The sequence below is a fragment of the Stegastes partitus genome, unplaced genomic scaffold (genome assembly GCF_000690725.1).
Source record: "Stegastes partitus isolate 25-593 unplaced genomic scaffold, Stegastes_partitus-1.0.2 Scaffold265, whole genome shotgun sequence".
Classification (NCBI taxonomy): Eukaryota; Metazoa; Chordata; class Actinopteri; family Pomacentridae; genus Stegastes; species Stegastes partitus.
Window position 1 is genome coordinate 541,991 of NW_007577996.1, and position 21,016 is coordinate 563,006.

Below are 21,016 nucleotides of genomic sequence, written 5' to 3' on the forward strand. Positions count from 1 at the left end.
TGCAAAAAGTCCTCAATAAAGACCGCACAAATTTTAGGAGACTGACTGCATTAGGACATCACAGATTTTACTTTAAATTTGACAAAACAGTTTAAAATGTGTTAAATTACAAGAAACTTTCTGGGTCTCTTGCTTCTGTATTGTCCTGGCAAGAGCAACACCATCTGAAACCTGAAACGTCTTCACAAAAGCTACGAATTTGTCGGGAAAATGACCTAAATCCAAGCCAAAAATCCCAATATTTCACCAACATACCATTCTATTCATCATGTCTCATTTAACAACTCACCAAAAAGAAACCGTTTGTGTCAGATGCTGTGAAAATAAACCACAGCTGGACAACTGACATGTCATGAGTGACTCAGCTGTGACCAACACTCAAGTGACAAAAAACCCAGCGAATACTTGGCTAAACAGCAAACTGTGTTTAAACAGAGCAGAGAGGAGACTGAGAGAAAAATGATGCACTGGCGCATTAAAATCTATACAGCATGGTTCAAAAATGGTATAAAGAGCAGCACGGTATCAGCACGTTGTTGGAGGATGCATTCAGGGTGGTGAAACATCCTTCTGGAGCTGATGTACAGAGTAGTGTGAACATGAATGGGTTGTAAAGGTTATAAAAATGTAAATCGTTTAATATCTGTAGTATGTGGAGCCCCCATTGTTGTGCCATTTCCAGGTTTTATGAATTTTTATAAAAACAAATAATAAATGAAACCGAGCTTTTGTGTTTTTCTTTCTCTACAACGTTGTCATGTTGCACAGAAGACATTTTTGAGTTCTCTCTCCTTCTTGTTGTGGTTTCCATAGACATTATATTGTAGTGAAAAATGGACCCACAACAAGTGAAAATGATGTGAAAGGAAATGCTTTGGGTTCAGCAGATGAATGGGTACTACGTTAATGCCCAAAGCAGGAGCAGACAGATGTAACTGTTGACATTAATGAGTGAAGCATGTACCCCAATAATAACTCAGATTATTAATCACATTTCTACTTTTCAAACATGTCATTTAAAACTGCTATGCTGATGTTTTCAACTTTTATGTAAAAAAAAAAAAAAGCTACAATAGGAGTTAAAATACAATATATTGCATCCTAGCAAGACACACACTAACAAATAACACATCTGCTATTCATATTGTTTATAGTGTTTAAACTGTTCATACTATCATTTATCCCTGTCTTCATCGCTACATTAATATGTCTTTATATTGTTATTTATCGTGCTTGTTTTATTTCCATATTTATTGTGTTCCTACCACCCTATTCATTATGTTTATCCTGTTAAAACTGTATCACACTGTACATACTAATCCTGCTTCATCTATACACATGACTTATGCATCTTGGATATTCATATATCTAATACAGCTCATGTTGTATACATCTTAGAACATTTGTAGTGCCCTTTCCTTCCTCTTCTTGCATTGCACTGTACTTCTACTGCGTCTTTGGCTCTTCTGGTTCGATGTTAAACTGCATTTTGTTGTCTTGAGTGCGATGACAATAAAGTAGAATGTAATTTATTAATAAGTAATAAATTCAAGCTATCGCAAGTGGATGCTGGAGCAGCAACAAGACAAATGCACACTTTCAGTTTAGCTTTGATGAGTATACTAATTGCCAAAAAAAAGGTGGAAAAGTGGTTACAGATTTTTTTTTAATTTTTGTATATTACTACCTCTTCTTTTTTTTTCTTTCTTGGGTCAGAATACATACTGTAGGAGCAGGGGATAAGTAAGACAAAGGTTCTTCCTCATTTTTGAGGGTTTACTAGATGTCAAGTTTTTTTTTTTTTTTCTTTGAGTCGTGCTAAAAAAAAAAAAAATCTCTTCTCACGAGCAAACTAAATAGTGTCAAGCAGGAAACATAACCGGAAACGGCGGTTTTTGATTTCGCAATTAGGCTGTCAAGTTGAAAGAGTAAACCTTGTGTCTGAGACAGTATTGTAAACCGTTAAATATTTTTTATAATTTAAATGTAATTAATTATTAATATAGCATTCATGGTAAGATATATTTTATCTATTCTTAGCGGAGCAGAACTAAAAACCCCCACAAAAATAAATCACAGCAACGCGCCCTTATTGCGAAAGGCGCGACCGGATGCCGCCTGGTCGTTTCCGCTAGCTTGACGCTGCTAGCTAAAAACTTCAGAATGGACCCGAGCGGAGGAAAAGCCGTTAGTTCGTAGCGTCAGGGGGAGAAAGTCCGACCGTCCATGTCTTCAACACAAACATCAGCACGCTGACAAAAGTTAGTGGCAGCGATGTCGAGAGAAAACACCACCCGGAGTCTGGACAGCATTGACCTCGCCGCTTTACGAGTGAGTTCAGAGCCGCTGTCGTCCGTTTTTTTAAAAACCAAATGTTTGAGTAAACAGTGTAGGATGTGGTGCTGCTGGTGGTGGGTGTCGCTTCAAACTTAACGGCAGCTTCTTTTTTTTTTTTCTTTTTTAGCAACAACTTCACTGAGGGTTGTTTTTCTTTTCTTTACCTTGTGTAACGGTCGACAGTCAGTGTGTTTGCTGTTACGAAAAGTTGTGTTAACTATGTGTGTGTGTGTGTGACATGTCGAGGGGTTTTGTCCTGTAACGTTTCTGTTCTGTTAAAGTTTACAAGCTGCAAACAGGATTTTTTTTTCCCTTTTTGGTGCTGAAAAGTTGACATGCAACAAGTGGTGGACATCCACACAGCGTGTTTAATGATAGAAACCCTCCCAAAATGAAACCCAGTGCTAAGTTAGTGGCATATTTGTTTAGTTTTTGAGCTTATTTCACCTAAATCTTGACTTAACTTGACTTTTCTTAGTTCATATAGTTAGCAATGTGACTGAAAAACGTTGTCTTTATGTGGCCTCTATAGTCAGTGACCTCAAAAGTAGACATATTCCTAACCCTAACCCATTTCCTCAGTCCCCATCCAAGGATAACTCTGCATTGTTGGTCCCCATCTACGCTTGGCGCTGAGCTTACGGAGCTGTTTGTCATAGTTTTACTTGGCATGAAGCGGTTGCATTGTGCCTTTGCTGAAATGTGCCTATAGTGCTGTGCAGTCACGTATTTAGCTGGCTGTTTGCTCAGCTGTGCACAAGAAATGGTTTGAAAGTCACTGGATATGACCTTAATACTTCAATTTTAGGTCAGGGGCTACAGAAATATAAAATGCTATTGTGCCGGGTGAACTAACTCATGCAAAAGTTACCTAACGTGCTGTTTTATATCACTCCTGTGCAGTTCTCATCCCTGTGTTCTTGTTTCTAGGATCCTGCAGGTATCTTTGAGTTGGTTGAAGTCGTTGGCAATGGAACCTATGGTCAGGTGTACAAGGTGAGCGATGCTTCGTTACCCATCATTTCTGTGTCAGTAGGCGTTTGTTGCATGCATGCAAGAAAACAAACTGGAAATAGCGACACTGGTTTAAAAAAAAAAAAACCCACACACACATTTAAGCATGAAGTGTTTCTATCTAGTCATTGTTTGCATGACACTAAGTTAGATCATAAAAGCTGTTGGTTCCCAGGCACCACACGCCGTAAACCTCCACCTCCAGCCTTCACACATGCAGACGCGTCGTATATTACAATATCTGATGCGTCACTTTTGGTAAAACCTACTGTGGCTACTTCCAGTTAGTTGGGACGAAAAAGAAGAAATTTCTGTCGAATGAAATATCCTGTCGCTCTTACAAACACAACACACACACACACAAGCATCTTCAGCATCTTTTAAAGGCCCTGGGTGGGGCTCACTTCCTTATCGCAATATCTGTTTGTATATGTGTGAGAATGAGCGGTTTGTGGTTGCAGGAGGTGTTTCAGTCTTATTTAGGCTTGTGCAGCTGCTTGAGCCCTGCGTTCAGATATTTTGGCGACACCACAACCTCCGTGTTGCTGCACCTATTTGGCTTACTTTCAGTTTTGGGCTTCAAAAAACTAATTTCTCTTGCTTGAATGATGATTGTGCAACAGATGGCTCAGGGCCTTTTATGAGAGGTCAGTTATAGGTGATTTAAGTCAGGTTGAAAAAGACTGGAAACAGTAAAGGCAGAAGTTGGATAAGGAGGATAATTATCTTTCCTGCAACACAAGACATTCAGTGTGCTGCAAGTGCAAATACAGGTGTCTAAACATCGTAATCTAGCTATAAACTAGCCTTTGGAATAAGCCGTGTGTATCTTAGAGTTAAGGTGGAAGTTAAAAGTGTACGATTAGAGAATGAATGAAGAGGTGTGTGAAAGTGTGAGACAGAACGTGGGTGTGTTCCTTGATCGCCACTTGATTTCCTGAAAGAGGAAGAGTTGCAAAAGATGTTCGGGACAGTGAGAGCTGTGTTGCCCTTTACACTGGGTGCTTTTACACAGAGGTTGAAAATTGCAAATTTCATCCTGTGACTCATGGTCATTGATGTTTTATCAAGAGGAAACTGCCAAATATGGACGAGTAGTTTCTTTTAGGGATTACTTAGAGCAATGATTCAAGGCAGTGTAACCCACAGGACCGCCATGTGTTGTATCTAAAGGCTTATGTCTTGTAACTTGCAACTTCCCTCTCAAGCCATTCTAGGCCCCGCTTTGAGCATCACCGATATAAATAAAGAAGTTGCTGCATAAACGTTGTTTACAAGCAGCTAATAAGTGCTACTTTTGTTGCCCCTTGAAAACTTTGGTGGTTGTTCCTCTCAGTTATTCTAATCATGTTATTTGTCTATTATGTGCTTATACTGGGAATAATACTTGGAATGCGCTCTCACTCTATCAGTGCTTTGTTCAGGTTTATGAGAATCGCTCCGGGCAAAGTAATAATAATAGAACACAACGCTAACAGGCAATCAATCAGAGTTTAAGGAGGACTGAGCAGATCTGTTTTCCTCATGTAGACACTTTCTAACAGTGGCATCATGGGAAACCAGGACAGGAACAGGACCTATAGAACAATGACTTGTTCTGCGCACACACACACACACACGCAGCCCGTTGCACAAACATTTACTTGTGGATTGACGCGAGTGCAGGAGATGCTGACAAAGCATCTGGGATTTTCCTCTGTTTGTTTATATGTGTTATTACTTTGCGATTGAAGTGTGAAGTCATGTAAAATGACCGGCACAGACTACACAGTGCAACAGAGGAGCACTGGTTGTAAACATTTCCGCAGTATATCACAACTTAAACTTATAATGCATTAATGAGTTAATTATATATATAAAAGAAACCTCTTAAACCCTCTCCATAAACTGTTTGAACTGCTACCATCAGGCAAACGTTTCTGGAGCATTAAAGGAAGAACCTCCAGCTTCATGCCACAAGCTGTCAGAATGCTGAACTGCTGATCCAGATATACAAACACTTCTTTATTTAAATCGCTTTAAGTTATTGGATCCTAAAGAAACGCTCTCTCATCTTGCCTGTACTACTGTGTATGTACAGCAAAATGACAACAAACTTGATTTGATTTGATTGATATGGACAGCACAGGAGAAGGACTTGGCAGACCAGAATGTTAGAAGATGAATGCACTTGGGCTGCAAGTAATCTACTTGTGTCTCGTTTTTTGTCTGACCAAACCCAAAGATATTCATTTAGATTACATGATACATGACATACACATTTTTCACAATTTGTGCTTGAAAAACGACTCCAAAGTAGTCGCTGATTTATTTATCTTTCTTTATTGGTCGATAAATTAACTGATTAATTGACTAGTTGTTTATCTCCAAATTGTACTCTCCTGTGCCTGGGTAGTATACGACAAGTCTCAAAGACATGTTAGACAAACGTCCACACATCCAGTTGCTGTACCCGCTTCGTCCCAGGGTCGTGGGGGCTGGAGTCCATCCCAGCTGACACTGGTAGAGGTGGGACACACCCCAGACATGACGCCAGTTCATCACAGAGCCAACACAAAGAGACAAGCGTGCACATCTGCGCTCACACCTACGACCAATTTAAAATCACCAATTACCCTGGCGTGCACGTCTTCAGAGTGTAGGAGGAAACTGAAGCACTCGGGGGGGAAAAAAGCTCACACAGGCACAGAGACAGAGATGGCAAAAGTACTGACATTCTTTACTTAAGTAGAAGTAGAGATACTTGTGTAAAAATAGACTCTGGGAAAAGTAGAAGTACTGATTCAAATCCTTTACTCAAGTGAAAGTAAAAAAGTACAGGTTTAGGAATGTACTTAAGTACAAAAGTAAAAAGTAAAAATGAATTTCTAGCTTTGATGACACACAATGCCTCTTTTGCACACAAGTTTTAAGCACACAAAATCGAATTGTTTTCATCCTTTAAGAACCTGCACAGGGCTGGGACAGAGAAAAACATCACTAGACAGTTTTCCATTTGACCAACATTATGAACATTCAACGTTATAATCAACAACTCGTCTCTTCAAGACTACCAAAATCCTTTATTGAGCCTCAGCAAAGGCTGGTTCTCAAAGTTCTCTGAATGAAGACGGGCCCTTTTGGGTCTGAATATCAGTCCTGCGGTGCTAAAAAGCCTCTCACAGGCAGCTTAGGCAGGCAGGGTGTGTTGAGCTTCAGTGACAAATTGCACGCCGCTGGGACAGACAAAGACGTTTGTTGCTACGTCTTCTACGTCATGTCGTCATCTGCGGAGGCTGGAACAAGTAACGAGCCAGTTTTGAGAATGTAAGGAGTAGAAAGTCCAGATATTTGTGTTCAAATGTAGGGAGTAAAAGTAAAATGTTAATACTCAAGTAAAGTACAGATACCTGAAAACCTACAAATGAAGTATTTGTACTTTGTTACCTCCCATCTCTGCACACAGAGAACATGCAAACTCCTGACCGGCCAAAATAAATGTCTTCTATTTATATTGTAGAGTTGCAATGTGTTAATGCAGAGGAGGAGTTTTCACGTTTTTAGAGATGCTGAGATGTTTTTTTTGTGCTGGAGCGTGCATTTATTTAAAGGCTACTACATCAAAACACACAGTTTTGCCTTTACAGCTAACTTTGTGGACTGTGTTTGTAGTCTATCAATTTTTTAAAAACTTTTTTTCTTTTACTGTTGTGCGAAGGCTGGCAGCAGATTAAAGGACTCTAATGTCAAACCAGCCTCTGTGAAAAGTGGTTAAGGTCAGTTAATAGCTTTATACATAGAAATTAGTGGCGTTAGATGAGGACACGCAAGTCAGACAAACAAATCAGATGGAGCAGGCAGCATGAAGAAACATAAAAACCGTCTAACAAGAAGCTGCAGAACCATAAGCAGGACGGTAAGGTAGACAGGAATGGAAGCGCAGAAATGGCTGAAACTGCGAATTTGTAGTGAGAAATTTGAAAATAAACAAACTGTTCTCTATGAGAGGACGACTACGTGTGGACAGACAGCTGGTTAGCCATGACAGGATGTGGAAAATTTAAGAGCACACGCTGCCAAGAATGAGGGAGTTTGAGGGTGAAGAGGCAGAACGGGGAGGCGGAGCAGGAGTCACCATGACAGTGTTTACACGTGCAACGTAATGTGCAGTTTGCTGTAGTCCCTGCTGTAAACCACACGGATCCGCTGTCTGTTGCTTGGTCAAATGGTTTGTAGTGCAACTCAGGTTATGTTGCCAATTAGTTCAGCTCTAAATTGAAGCCTTACAGTTGACCAGTGTCTAACATCGGGAGTTGATTGTAGTGATTGCCGAGTTTCACCGTGACTCATGTTGCACAGCACCGTGGGCAGAGGTTGTTTTTTTTGATCCGCTAATTGTCAGTTAGTAGTCTGATATCATGTCAATCAAACTCCAGTGTCAGTGGGAACAGACAGTGGAGGAAAGTGAGCCCCATTAACCTCATTTTGATTTTAATTCAGTGGAACAGCCTCCTGGTCAGCAGACAGGCTTCTCTGACATGCTAGCACAGACACCGCGAGAAGAGACGGGGAGCAGAGAGGGCTGCAGACAATCAGGCCTTTTCATCCACATGGCCCCAGGAACAGAGGAGTCAGGAACCACTCAGGAACTCAAAGAATCTTCAGGGCTCGTGCATTTTGTTTTCCACCACATCATAAGAACTGTAGTAAATAGAGAAGTTAGAGTGATGACTCATGAATAAGCCAGTGTGATCGATTGAGACATCCTTTTTGCACGAACCTAGACAGTGGAGTCAGTGTTGTATGTCATGGTTGCTTGAATGTATGCTGAAAAAGAGAAGTGCAAATGTGGAGCACTAAGGAGCTTTGACTTGACCTAATTCTAACATCGAAAGAATCTAAGATAGTTTTTGTCTGTTATACTATGTGATGAAAGTTGTGTTTGACCAGTTTGCGACATTCAGTGCTGCAGACTCCACCCGTATAGTTTTTGGCAAAGCAGTACCGTGGTAGCAGGGAGGTTTTTAAGGACAATAACTGAAACACCGGATTCAGGTTCCTGCAGTATTTTTGCAGGTTGAGTCTCTTAAAATGTAACGGCGATCAAAAAGAGAAGTGGTCCAGTCTGAGGAAGACAAACTCAATCAGTCGTATCCACCAACACACCAAAACCCTTCACGTTAATAATTAATTCATTTTATGTGTCCTCTACCTTATCATGACTGATTTGGTACATCCAACTGCTTCTTACTATTACACAGAGGCAGAGTAATTTGTGTCCAGCTGACCCACACATCCGTACACAGACATTAAAGGCTGTATTATGCGCAGTAGTAGTCACATGCTATTAGTATGCCCTCAGCAGAGCCACGGCTTCAGGACAGAGAAATCTAACCCTGGCAGTTGAGAGGTCTTGGCTTCTGAGAAAGTGTGAGAACACAGCAGGAATTCCTTCGGCATTTATAGATATGTTTTGGTGATTTCTTTGATAGTTTGCCCTGTTTTAGGATTATAAAAATGTACATTGAAATATTAAGAAAGAAATCAGTGACAAACTTAATGGTACAGTAGGTGGCACATTTAAGCTGTAAAATAAACATAAAATGATTGAGATGTTGTGTTGGGCAGCATTTGTGCACCGTGCATGCTTCTCTCACTCACTATACACACATCATACAGACACACACACACTGAGACACACTCTGAGACACGCAGGGCGTTTCCCTGTTTGCAAAAGGAACTTCCCTTCCCTGCAAGCCACTGCTATAGAGTCATCTGTGTGTGTGTGTTTGTGTGTGTGTGTGTGTGTGTTTCAGTGTAAAAATGTCAAACTCCACTAAAGCTCAGACCTGTGATCACTGCTGATGCAACACAGTTCTTCCTTCAGTAACGCTGACTAAAGAGTGCCTACTGTAGTTTAAATCTGTCCTGTGTAATTTACAGTATGTAAATATGCTACTACTACACTCACTATGGCTATTCTGAATATTTTGGTTTGTCAGACTGGAGACTGGTTGTGTGTAACTGATCTGCAACGGTCAAATCATAGTATTTGCATGAATAGGTAAATGAAAACGTCTTCAGCATTCATTTGTCAACCTTTAGGGAGCGTTTAGATGATAGTTGTGAAAGGTTAAAGCAGCGGCCATTTGCTCCTCGGTTTCACTTCAGTATCTCTGGTGACACCACGCTGAAACCAGAAAACAGCTGGCTGCAAAGCCATTCCCAGAGTGAATCATTTACACTTCCTCAAATCTTTCTGCATTCAGGGGCATTGCTTCCCTTTCTGTTGTCCACATATCGTCACTCATATCTTACTCATGTTGACCAAAATGTAAAAATATGTTCAAATGTGGGTTAAAAGCAATTTACTAGTCTCTGGTGCAACCAGACTAACCACGTCCTTCAGTGATGGCTCGACACTTTCTGCTGCATCCTGAAAGCACTTGCTCAACATAAACAAGATAGTGTGTTTATAATCAAATTAGCAGGTTCTTTTTCTTATTTAAATCTGGGCAGCTCATCGTGTAAAGCATTGTTCTGTTCTATTTATAGTACATCTATCAAAGCAGTGGTGGGTGAAGGTTTGAGCTGAGACACAGAGAAAGGAATCGTCCTCCGGCTTACTCTGGAGATACGCTGCCTGTGCTTGTTTGGGTTGAAAGAGAATGGGAGAGAGACAAATGAAACAAAAGAAGAGGAAGGAGAGAGAGGAAAGTGAGAGACGGCAAAGGAAGGAAGGCAGAGGTGCGATAGAGGAGGAGAGGAAGGAAAACGGAGAGAGAGACAAATGAAAACCAGCGAGAGAAGAGGAAAGAATCCCCCCACGAGGGTTAGAGCTGTATGGGCTGCGCTGATTACCCGAGTGGGTCGCTGAGTTGCGGGAATATGGGGAAGTCTGATAGTTTGAACATAGAAGGAACTGGCCTTTTTTACTTGTTAAATGCCAAAACTATGATTATAAGTGCACCAGTGGTTCAGTGCTGTGCTTCATTACAGCTTGAGGAATTGCAAAACTGAGATTGAAAAAATAAAAATAGCAGGAATCAGTGTGATTGAGTTTGACGTCCTCAGACTCTCAGCCCCTGACAGCTTTAACGTTGCTGAATCCCACAATCCCATAATGCAGCTCTCCTGCCTGATCACTGCCCTTGTCTCCTAACGTCCACATCCCACCTTTATAAATGCAGCCTTCTTGTAGTGCTATCATGTGGGGATGTTTTCTCACACAAGCTATTTACAGAGCCACAGACTTTAAGACTTTATCCTGGGGTGTTTTCCATAAATGCATGCCATGCGCATACATTTTCACTGAAGAGTCCTTAAGTCACTTATTCCAAGTTGCACTACATACTATTTTTAAGTTAACTATAAACAATAAATGTACTTGTGTTGTGTGTTTCTGTGAGTACCCTCCCCCCCAGAAAATGATCATCCATCTTATTTATATTTAGCAAAGCTGATAATCAATTGACCCCCAGTACACACACCCACAGATAGCATGCACAGAGCACAGTAGGAGCCACTTCATTTTCTCAGTTCTTCTCTTACAACAGCGTGATGAATACATTATAGTTGAGCTTTTTGCAGTATTATGCTCGGTATAATGGAAAGCAGAGGCTCTATAGTGCCAGCTAGTGAAGGTTCCATGTGAATAGACTGTTGCTCCAGTTAGAAAGGCACACTCACGCAGTCAGTGGTGTTTCTATCACTTCGGAGGACGTTTCATTGGCTTACATTTCTTAATTCCTAAATATACCAGCTACATGTCTAAACTGCAACTTTAGCCCAGCCTGAAACTAAGTCGGATTCAGCCTCAAACTAAACTGTAATGATTAAGTTATGGGGAGGTGGTTTTTTGTCCCCAAGAACGTTCAGTGTCCTGGAAGGAGTGGCGCCTGGGGACTCCATAGTTCTCCTGGGGGACTTAAATGCTCACGTGGGCAATGATGGTGAAACCTGGAGGGGCGTGATTGGGAGTAATGGCCTGCCTGATCTGAACCCAAGCAGTGTTTTGTTTTGGACTTCTGTGCTAGCCACGGATTGGCCATAGCAAACACAATGTTCAAACATAAGGTAGAATATAATAATGTCCCCAACATAAATAATGCAAGCACACACGCGTTTTTACCTTTTTACTATATAAGATTTTGTTTTTGTGGGGACCCTCACTGCCATATTGCATTCTTTAGCCCTGTACTCTACCCTAAAGGGGCCTCCCATGGTAAAAATTATGTTTTTTTGTTTTTTTTTGTAAATGTTGTTAGCACATCCATATGGTGCTTTAAAGCCATGGCTGAGCATTTCTACCTTGAAGTTGCAGTGTGTTCCAAGTTTCAACTAACCAATCTTGTCTACTTGCACGGTGGTGTTTGCTGCCTCGTTATTGTTCTTCAGGCTTGCATGACTGAATCTCTTCAGTATTACAACTAGCCACTGCATAGCGCTGAATAGTTTTACAGTGTTTGAGCAGAGTCATAGGTGAGCTGGTGTGCTCAAGCTGCAGTGAGTAGGAATGGGGTGCAGGGAGAGAAAGGCGGGTGCTTCGTAGTTCTGTGCATTTTTAAGGGGGCATTGGTGTACATCTCATTTTGACCCAGGAGGAGATTATTTTACTAAATTTTCTGACTTCCATACACAGAGGGGAGTTTTTAGAGGTTTAATCAGTGACTGGAGATGGACTTTAACCATCACAACTGAAGCCAACCCTGACCTAGATCTGATTCTAACCTGAATTAAAGCTGAGAAAACAAAAAACAAGTCCACTAACAGCCCTCCGAAGATAAACCTGAAAGTGAAAAATATCCTCACTGCGATGGTTTTGAACAATTTGTCCTATAAGTACACACACAGGTACAAGCATGCAGCCTTTAAATAGCACCTCTACCACATTCAGTGTGTACAGGAGAGTCGAACACTGATGCGGTCCATCCAAGCATAAAGTACACATATGTAACTAACAGACTATTCTGTAGGGGGCGAAAAGACAGCGAAGGGAGATGAGGGTGAGACGCAGATTTACATAGAGAGAGGGGTGAGACAGGAAGTTGGAGACAGATGCAGTCAGAGTGTTTCTCTCATTTGTCCCCTGTGCTGCCTGCATTATAAATGTCTCTCTTGTAGCTAATTAGCATAGGCATGAATATATTACAGTAACCTTTCCACTGACACTATTTGTAGTGTTCCTGCATTCTGGCGCAACGTGCACGTGAGCTTTTGTGTCAGAGAACGAGTGACGGAAACGCATCAGGCATTTGGATTTATTTGACTCCTATCACTTTGCATCCTAATGTGTGTGCGTGCATGAGCCCGTGTGTGTGATTCATTGGACTCCACGGTCAGAAAGTGCACCAGCTTTCTCCAATTAATGCTGGTGGAGAGCAGAGAGCCCTTTAAATGTGTGTGTGTGTGTGTGTGTGCCAGTGCATGCATATTGTTAATAAGTAGCTCACTTGAGAGTAGAACATTTCACATTTGTTAGTTGTGGTGGCAGAAAGCAGACACCATTGAGTCTGAGGGGACAGGAAGGCCATTTCCTTATTTATCACAGTCATGCCGGTGGCTGCCTGTGCGCCACAATACTTTGCAATTATGGAGACAATGTCCTTTACTTGGGGACAGTATCAAGGATGGAATAAAGAGGGGTCAGTGAGCCTCGCACAGCACAGCTCACATTCAATACTCCAGTGTGACGTATATGAGGAGAATATCAGCTAATTACTTATCTGACAGCGAGTTTAATGGCTGCAGGTCGGGTAAAACTTTTAATAAACTTTAGCGTGAAGCATGACACAGCATTAGACAAGCCTAATGAAATTACCTTCCTTTTCATTATCGAGACGGAAAATATCTGAATGCTTGTTTTTGTTAAGTAAAAAACATCCTACACAAATACAATGATCCTACTGATGCAGGATTCGAAGAAACTCTTTTTTTTCACTTCAGTAGCCTCATAAAATGAATGCATTACAGGGTTTTTTGTAGTGTTTGACAGTGAAGCCTCCCCGGGGCTGCTGATGGGAAAGATGTTTAAGCCTTACTGAATATTTCACTATCAGAACTAAATAGAAAGACACAGATGTTTAAATTGTTTGCTTCAAGCACTTTTTAAAGCTGGAGTAGGCAGAAATTTGGGGAAGGGCCCTGAGTTGCTATGTATAGGGTGTGTTCCAGTATCAAACTTTCATATTGCATAGTACACCAGAAAAACGCTTTGTATGTCCCAATACATAGTATGTGAAGTGTTGCTTGCAAAAAATACCCAGATGCTGGACTACAGCTGGTAGACCAGGATGCTTTTCAGGCCCTTCTTCATAGGTCGCCTGAGTAGGAGGTTGCACAGACAGACAAGTCATTTTACTGACTGCATAATGCCTGAGACAGTACTGTGTGATGGCAGCTGTAGTATGCACCTAAATAGAAAAAGTATGTGATAAAGAAAGCAGCCATAGTGTCATACCTGCTCTGCGTAACCAGTCATTTACCGTCACAGGTTAGATTCTCTCAAGTATGACTACGAAGCCAAGAAGAGATACAAAACACTAGCTTCCTCTGAAACCCCATGAATCACAATATGCTCTAATGATTGCCCAATGAGGCCTAAATACTGCTTACCTCTTCTTTAATAGCGACTGTACAGGAGTGTAATTTGAACGAAATGTAACAACATTCAATGATCCTTATAACCATGCTTGTGTGAAATGTCTCCATATCGATCTAATTTTAGCATTTAGAACTCCTCAGGTGAAAATCCATTTTTTTGTCTGTGTTACCACATCCCTATATGTCAGCGGTGTAGTGATGACAGTATTGAAAATTGAAAACAGATTTGGACGTCAATGGTTCCACATGAAACAAACATTAGGAACCAATCCTGTCACGTTGCAGAGTGAAGCGTGTTCCTCCGCAGAATCGGTTTCGGGTTCAAACACCTCCAGCTAAGTCCACTCCAGTATTATAGATTGCCGTTGTGTCGCACAGAGTAGTTTTCTAGTGTTTGAGTAAAGTCATTTGTGAGCTGGTGTTCCTGAGCTGCAGTGAGTGGAGAGAGAGGCAGGCACATTCTAAAAGCAGCAACAGCATAGCTACATCTGTCATTTAAAGGCAGGAAGGGGACTATTTTCAAGGAAAAAACTTGAAGAGAGACTTAAATATCCCTTAACAATGGACTTTGGCTGATGTCAAACATCCATCTTCGCTTGCTTTTGCCAGGATTTTTGTAGTTTTCAGCGCCGGATGTGTCTCACTTCCTTCTGCACTTTCAGCACAAATTATGTACGATAAAATCTGTGTACTGTAATATTTAATATTCTGTAAACTTCCCATTTGTTATTTACCACATTCTGCCAAGATATCCAGACATTTCCTATGTTTAAATCTTTTCCTCTTGAGATGTAAGCAAAAATAGGTCTGGGTTGCAAGTCATCGCTCGACAAATGGATGGAATTTGTAGTAAATGATGAAATACAAGGAAAATCTGGGGGGAAAAAATAATCTCTTGTGTGACTAGCTTTATGCGTGTATCCGTCACTGCTCTTTAGTTTGTGTCATTTAGGCTAGTTCAGTTTAATTCCCCTTTCCAGTGTTATAATCGGAGGGAAACAGTGCTGTGAAATCCAACTATAAAATGATATTAACACACACACACGGTTTGGTTTATGACTAATGTGTTGAGGCTAATTCTTGTAAACTCCTGAGGACTTCTCTGATGTGGAAACAGTTGATTTAGACACCCAGGTTTCAACAGCCCGCTGTCCTCCATGGCCGGCTATATAATGGGGAAATTATTCCTGTGAGTAATGTTTTTTTTCTTTTGGAAAGAGCTCGAGAGTGTTTCCAAGGCTTAGATGCGGAGAAGAAAAGAAAACATAAATAGCTACACATTTAAAGTGAAGTGTTATTGTCAGGCTCTCCATTCATCTTAGTCCTGCAGCTTTTCTCTGCCTCTCTGTGTCTGTACCTGAATATTAGCTGACTGATTGAGTGTAGTTGGATTTGTCATGCCCTCTGGTCTATTTCATACACACACACACGCTCAGAACTCTGTCATACATCACAGCTTAAAGGCTTATAGAGTAGCTACTCTAGTATCTTGTCAGCTTTCTGACTCATGACAAGGTTTTCAATTTTCCCTTTTTCACCTGACTGCACTTTACAGCTCTGGTCCTCTTTGCCGGCTGACTCCCTCCCTCGCTCTTTCTCTTTCTCTCATCTTGCGTCATGTCTTGTTCTTTCTGACTGTGCCTCTCATAAGAAAATGAAATTAGTTAGACACAGGCCCCGTTCACGAGTATTGAAAACTATATCACAGTACAAGTATTCACTCAGAGGGTTTTGTAACGTGCCTGTGTGTCGTAAGGGAGAATACGCGCTGGGATTTTCTTATAGATTTCATTGTGGTCCTTTTTTTTTTCAGCCTAGGAGATGTAATCATGCAATGTTTGGCGCCTAATCTAATTATAATACATTAAATTGCTGCCGGTCTTTCTCAATCGCGCAGTTGCACTTGTGATTTAATAATCCATGAAGGATACTGACCTGAGTCTTCCAGTGTGTCATCACTGGTGTTTGTGTCACAGCATGAACCCTGTTTTCATTAGCACCCATCAGTGTACTTCTGTGCACATTCAGAAACCCCACCGAGTTGATATATTACCATTTAATGCTGAAGATATTTGATTATTAAATGTGGAATCTTATTCTTCTCGCCATCCACGCCGTTCACTCTACTTTGTGTTGTGTGTTAAATATGTCTGTTCAGTGTGGGAATGGCTTGTTTTGAATGTGGTGTTTAATCCTTTTCAACCATTGTGACCTTAACTCGCTTTTTATGTTTGCCTTCAGGGTCGTCATGTCAAGACGGGTCAACTGGCAGCTATTAAAGTCATGGAGGTCACAGAGGTAAGAGTGCATTGCATTACATCACACACATAAATTCCTTTTTCACTCTCTCTGCTCTTAGTTTATCCATTCCTATTCTGTCTCCCATGTCTTGTGGATGCTAAAGAGGAGAGCTCATGTATTTTCATTCATTCTCCTCTGACGTAATATTTGTTTTACAGATCAAAATATTTATTTAAGTTATAGTGACCCGATACATTGGCTTCTTAAATTCATCTATACATGTTCCAAACTATGTAAGCAGGCAGCACCAACATCCCACCGAGCAGCCTGAGCAACAACGTAAGCAGCAAGCCTATAGAACAAGCAGCTGTTTGCAGGAATGCATGAACTATCTGGGGAAGTGGAAGCAACATTGCAAATGAGGCATCCAGAGCAGTCCGAAGCCAAGGCGTTGGAGTTGTAGAGGGAGTTTTTACACATTTCAGCTCCAAATTTGGTCCTAAAATAAATACAAAAGAAATTGCAGTGAAGCTGAATGAGCATTTCAAATTGTAATAGATGAAACTTGAAATTATAGGACAGAGTCTGGTAGTAACTCACCGGTAATCAATGTAACCTGGGTTTTGACAAAACGTTAACAGGAGCTGAAGTTTGTTGCTTCCAGCTGTTTGTAGGAGTTTTTCCTTTTAGTTTCCTAAAAACAAGCAACAGGATCCATATTCTTTAAATCGAGAGATTAGCGTGCATTTACACATGGCACAACAGCAGTCGCTTCACTAATTACTTAATGTTATAAATCATCCTCGACATGGCGACAGGAAGGATCAGCTTTCAGACAGGTGAGCGGTTTATAAGCTGCAGTTAAATCATGTGTTGCAGAGCGACTGTCTTCAGTTTGACAGCTGTCAGGATAATTTTGTTTTACTGTTGGTAAAAGAGGGGCTGCAGGGTGGCGCAGTTGGTTAGCACTGTTGCCTCACAGCTAGATTCGGTTCGCGTCCCGGTGAGGACACCCGGGATCTATCTACGTGGAGTTTGCATGTTCTCCCTGTGCAGCGTGGGTTCTCTCCGGGTTCTCCAGCTTCCTCCCACAGTCCAGAAACATGCTGAGGTTAATTGGTGATTCTGAATTGTCCGTAGGTGTGAACGTGAGTGTGCTTGGTTGTCTGTCTCTAAGTGTAGCCCTGTGATAGACTGGTTACCTGTCCAGGGTGTCTCTGGCCTTCACCATGAGTCAGCTGGGATAGACTCCAGCCCCTCATGACCCTAGTGAGGATTAAGCGGTGTATAGATAATGAATGGATGGATGGATGGATGTTGGTAAAAGATGCAGTTGGATAACATCTCATCCTGACCGAATTTTCAGTGATTAGGAGGTCATACATATACTAGGCTGCTAGTTATTTGGACAGTTTGATAAGCAGCTGTTAGTTGAGGTTTAGTACTTTTATTTTTGCATTATTATGCTTTTCACATCACTTGATGTACCGTGTAAATGCACACATATCTCCCCATCACTGTAATGGGTATGTCTGAATACAACCATCAGTATACTCCCACTTTAACAGACTGATGAAGCCACCGATGCTCACTATTATTATGGAAATTACACATGATAAGCTCATATGACGCACATATGATAATACTGCAGCTAAATGACCATTTTTTTCTGTGTAGGAGAACATTTACACAGACTCAGTTACAGAAATTTCAAAATGCCAAAAACTTCTAGTCTAAATTTAAACACTCCTAAAACACCCAAAAAGGTGTCACAGAGGAATCTTGTGGTGGATTTCTAGTACTTGTAAAATCTTTCACAAGAAAATAATTATGCTTTTTTACATTGTGCTGGCTTATTGTAATGCAGTGTGTTCAAGCACTTAGTAGTGGTGTTTATTTCAATTTGAAATTCAGGGTGAAGACAGCAAGTTGTACAGTTTAAGAACATCCAGAGAAATAAAGAGACGAGAGTCAGTGCAGCCATAAATATTATAATGAATTACAGAGAGAGGACTGTCACAAAATGGTCATGATCTATACAGAAATGGATATAATTAGTCACTTAGTTTTAAGGCACCAAGAAGTGTTAGTAGAGTATTTAGAGATCTTCCTCCCTTGGTTGAAATCTGTTTTATTGCAAAGACAAAATGCAAAGTGTAATTGGACAGATGTATTCCCTTTAAACAATTACAAAAAAAAAAATATTGCAGCATTGTCCGATGTTTGTAAAAGTGAAAAGGTTTTAAAACTCATTATTAGACTCAACAACTGGCTTTACAGCGTTCCTCTTCTCTCTCCTTTCCCCATTCAACTCTCTCTCCCCACATTCAGCCACTTGAAGTGATGGAACTATTACAATAATTTGACAGCCTCTCCTTAAAATACACCCTTGCAGCAAGGATCAAACAGGAATCTACTTTAATATACCACCAGCCTGACAAAATGAAATTACAAGAAGTACTCTACAGTTCTCAGAGTTCCACCAATAATTCTTGTTTTGACCCAGAAGTAGGTTTTTTTTTATTAGATTTCAGGCGAATTTTCGTGATATTAAACTTTGCTCACCTTACTGTTTTTGAGCTACAATGTTGGCTCATTTTGGAGATATAAAATATTAATAACTTATTGTACTGTAAATCAATTTGATGTTAAAAAATCTACCTGAAGCTGTGTTTTGAATATCGGTGGCTGCGCTATGCTTGCAGTCTAGAGATGGATTAAAGACTTCCCGTTTAACACTTAGTTTGGGTCTAAATGTGGAGATGATTTGACTCGAAAGTATTTTGCCTTGTGGTGTTACAGCAGCATGTCAGGACAAAACTTCTGAAATGGGAAAGTTTAAATATTTAGTGATGTAGAGCAACAGCGGTAGAATAGTTGGTTTACCATCAGCTGTACTGAAAGCTTGCTGCTGCAGGTTGTGAGGTGTTCTGGTCTCGGTGTAGCAAAGCAGTGCTTGACCTCAGTGTCTCTGAAGTGGTCAAAGTTTGTTGTTTTTAAATGTGCTCTATAAATAAATTGACTCGACCTTTACATTTTATGTAAAATATAGCACTAAAACCACACTTACCATACTTCCTCTAATAAAAGCTGCATAGTTGGGTCTCTGATGATGGCTGGAGGGGTGGTCGTGTTTCACAACAAAAGCCTTGTTCAGAAATTATGTTCACTAAAATGCCAGGACTTTTAATTTGAAATGGTCGTACCCTATTGTCACTGCATTGTCCAGAGTGGCATGTCAGAAAAGATCTGGGTTTGTAGGGTAGACTCAGCATGAAAGATGGATGTAGCAGCCGTGACATGAAGCTTATCCTGCTTTATCGACTCCTTCACTCTAAATGGAGCCATACGAGGTGTGTCAGAAAAGTTCCACGACTGGTGTACAAACTACCAGTTTTCCCCTTCAGACGATCAACCAGCACATCTACAAAGGGATCCTTTTGCTTCGTTCAGTGAAGAGACCAGAGTTGTGTCAAGACAAGTCGTGGCTGCTTCACCATGACAGCACGCCTGCTCACAACGCCCTGAGCATCCGACAGTTCCTGACTGAGAAGAACATCTTCGTGCTGGAGCAACCTCCCTACTCACCCCACCTGGCTCTGTGGGATTTATTCCTCTTCCCCAAGCTCAAGGGGGTCATCAAGGAGACCCGCTTTGAAGACTTGGACGACATCAAGATGGCTGTGACGACGGAGCTGAGGAGGATCCTGAAGAATCCTTCCAACAGTCCATGGCGGCGTGGCAGAGAAGGCTGGGAAAGTGCGTTAGACTCCAGGAGGACTACTTGGAAGGGGAAAACTTGTAGTTTTGTGACACCAGTCCTAAAACTTTTCTGACACACCTCGTACATACATACATAGATAGATTAATGAATAGAAAGAATGAGAAGACAGACTTAATACTAATGTAAAGTCTTGTCACAGGCAGTCCTAGGAAATTATTCTTTGTGAATAAAATGATAAAACTGCATCACAAATTGGTCTCTACTTCTGCTCTCTATGCTGTTGACTGGACTGTGGATCGTCTTTGTTTCAGACAAACTCTTTAGCAGGAAATGCTTGGCTATTATCTGCCTTCTCTCTCTCACACACACACACACACACACACACACACACACACACACACACACACTGCAGCCACTGGCAGGAGGCTTTGTGTTTCAGATGGAGGTGAAAGTTCAAGCTCTGCCTTGTCATTTTCTCCCGTCCTGTCCTGTGGAGATTTAAAGGAGGGCACTGGCTGGGAGAAGCTCTCCGTTGTTTCCTCTTTTCTGATTAACAACCACATCCAGCTCCTCCAGCTCCACTCTCCTTCCTCCACCTCTCCTCTGCTCCCCTGCTCTCCTCCAGGCCACAGTAGATTTAGGGGTTCAGTGAATTGGAGAAGTCACAAGTCATTTCCGGGATTTATAGTGAGAAAACAGAAAGCGCCGCACTGTTTCCTCTGCTCCTGCTTTTTGTCCTTGCGTCTCATAACATCGACCAACCTTAGTTGTTTTGTTGAGGAATGGGAGTTGTTGAATTAAGGTCCAGTAGCTGGGTGAAGGGTCGTCTGGAGGTTACGCAGCAGTCTGATTGGAGGAGCTATCTGTCTGGATGTGTTTGTGTTGTATGGACTCTTGTAATAAAAAAGAAGTTTTGCAAAGTGCCACCTTTAAACCTTTTTTAGATAAACCTCAGCGCACAAACAAGATTCTAAAGCAGAAGGTTGACACTTGTATAATAGGCTCTGTTACATCTAAGCTGCTCGGAGAAAAATAAAGTAGAAAAGTTATTCCAACTTTGAAGCATCACACCTTTCTGCCGTGTGTTGCCATTTAAGAAGTCCATAAAATGCCTGTTCA

The 21,016-nt window shown here is 41.2% G+C and overlaps 1 protein-coding gene across 5 annotated transcripts in view; it reads left to right on the top strand.

Annotated features, from left to right (window-relative positions):
* The first annotated feature begins 2,172 nt into the window (after positions 1-2,172).
* The window catches only part of LOC103357640 (misshapen-like kinase 1), a 76,791-nt gene continuing 57,947 nt past the window's right edge, over positions 2,173-21,016 (top strand). For all 5 annotated transcript variants that reach the window (XM_008282272.1, XM_008282276.1, XM_008282274.1 and 2 more), the window contains exons 1-3: positions 2,173-2,331; positions 3,268-3,333; positions 16,174-16,230. In XM_008282272.1, coding sequence (XP_008280494.1) covers positions 2,275-2,331; positions 3,268-3,333; positions 16,174-16,230 — 180 coding nt within the window. In that variant the 5' untranslated portion in view covers positions 2,173-2,274. The remainder of the gene's footprint in view (positions 2,332-3,267; positions 3,334-16,173; positions 16,231-21,016) is intronic.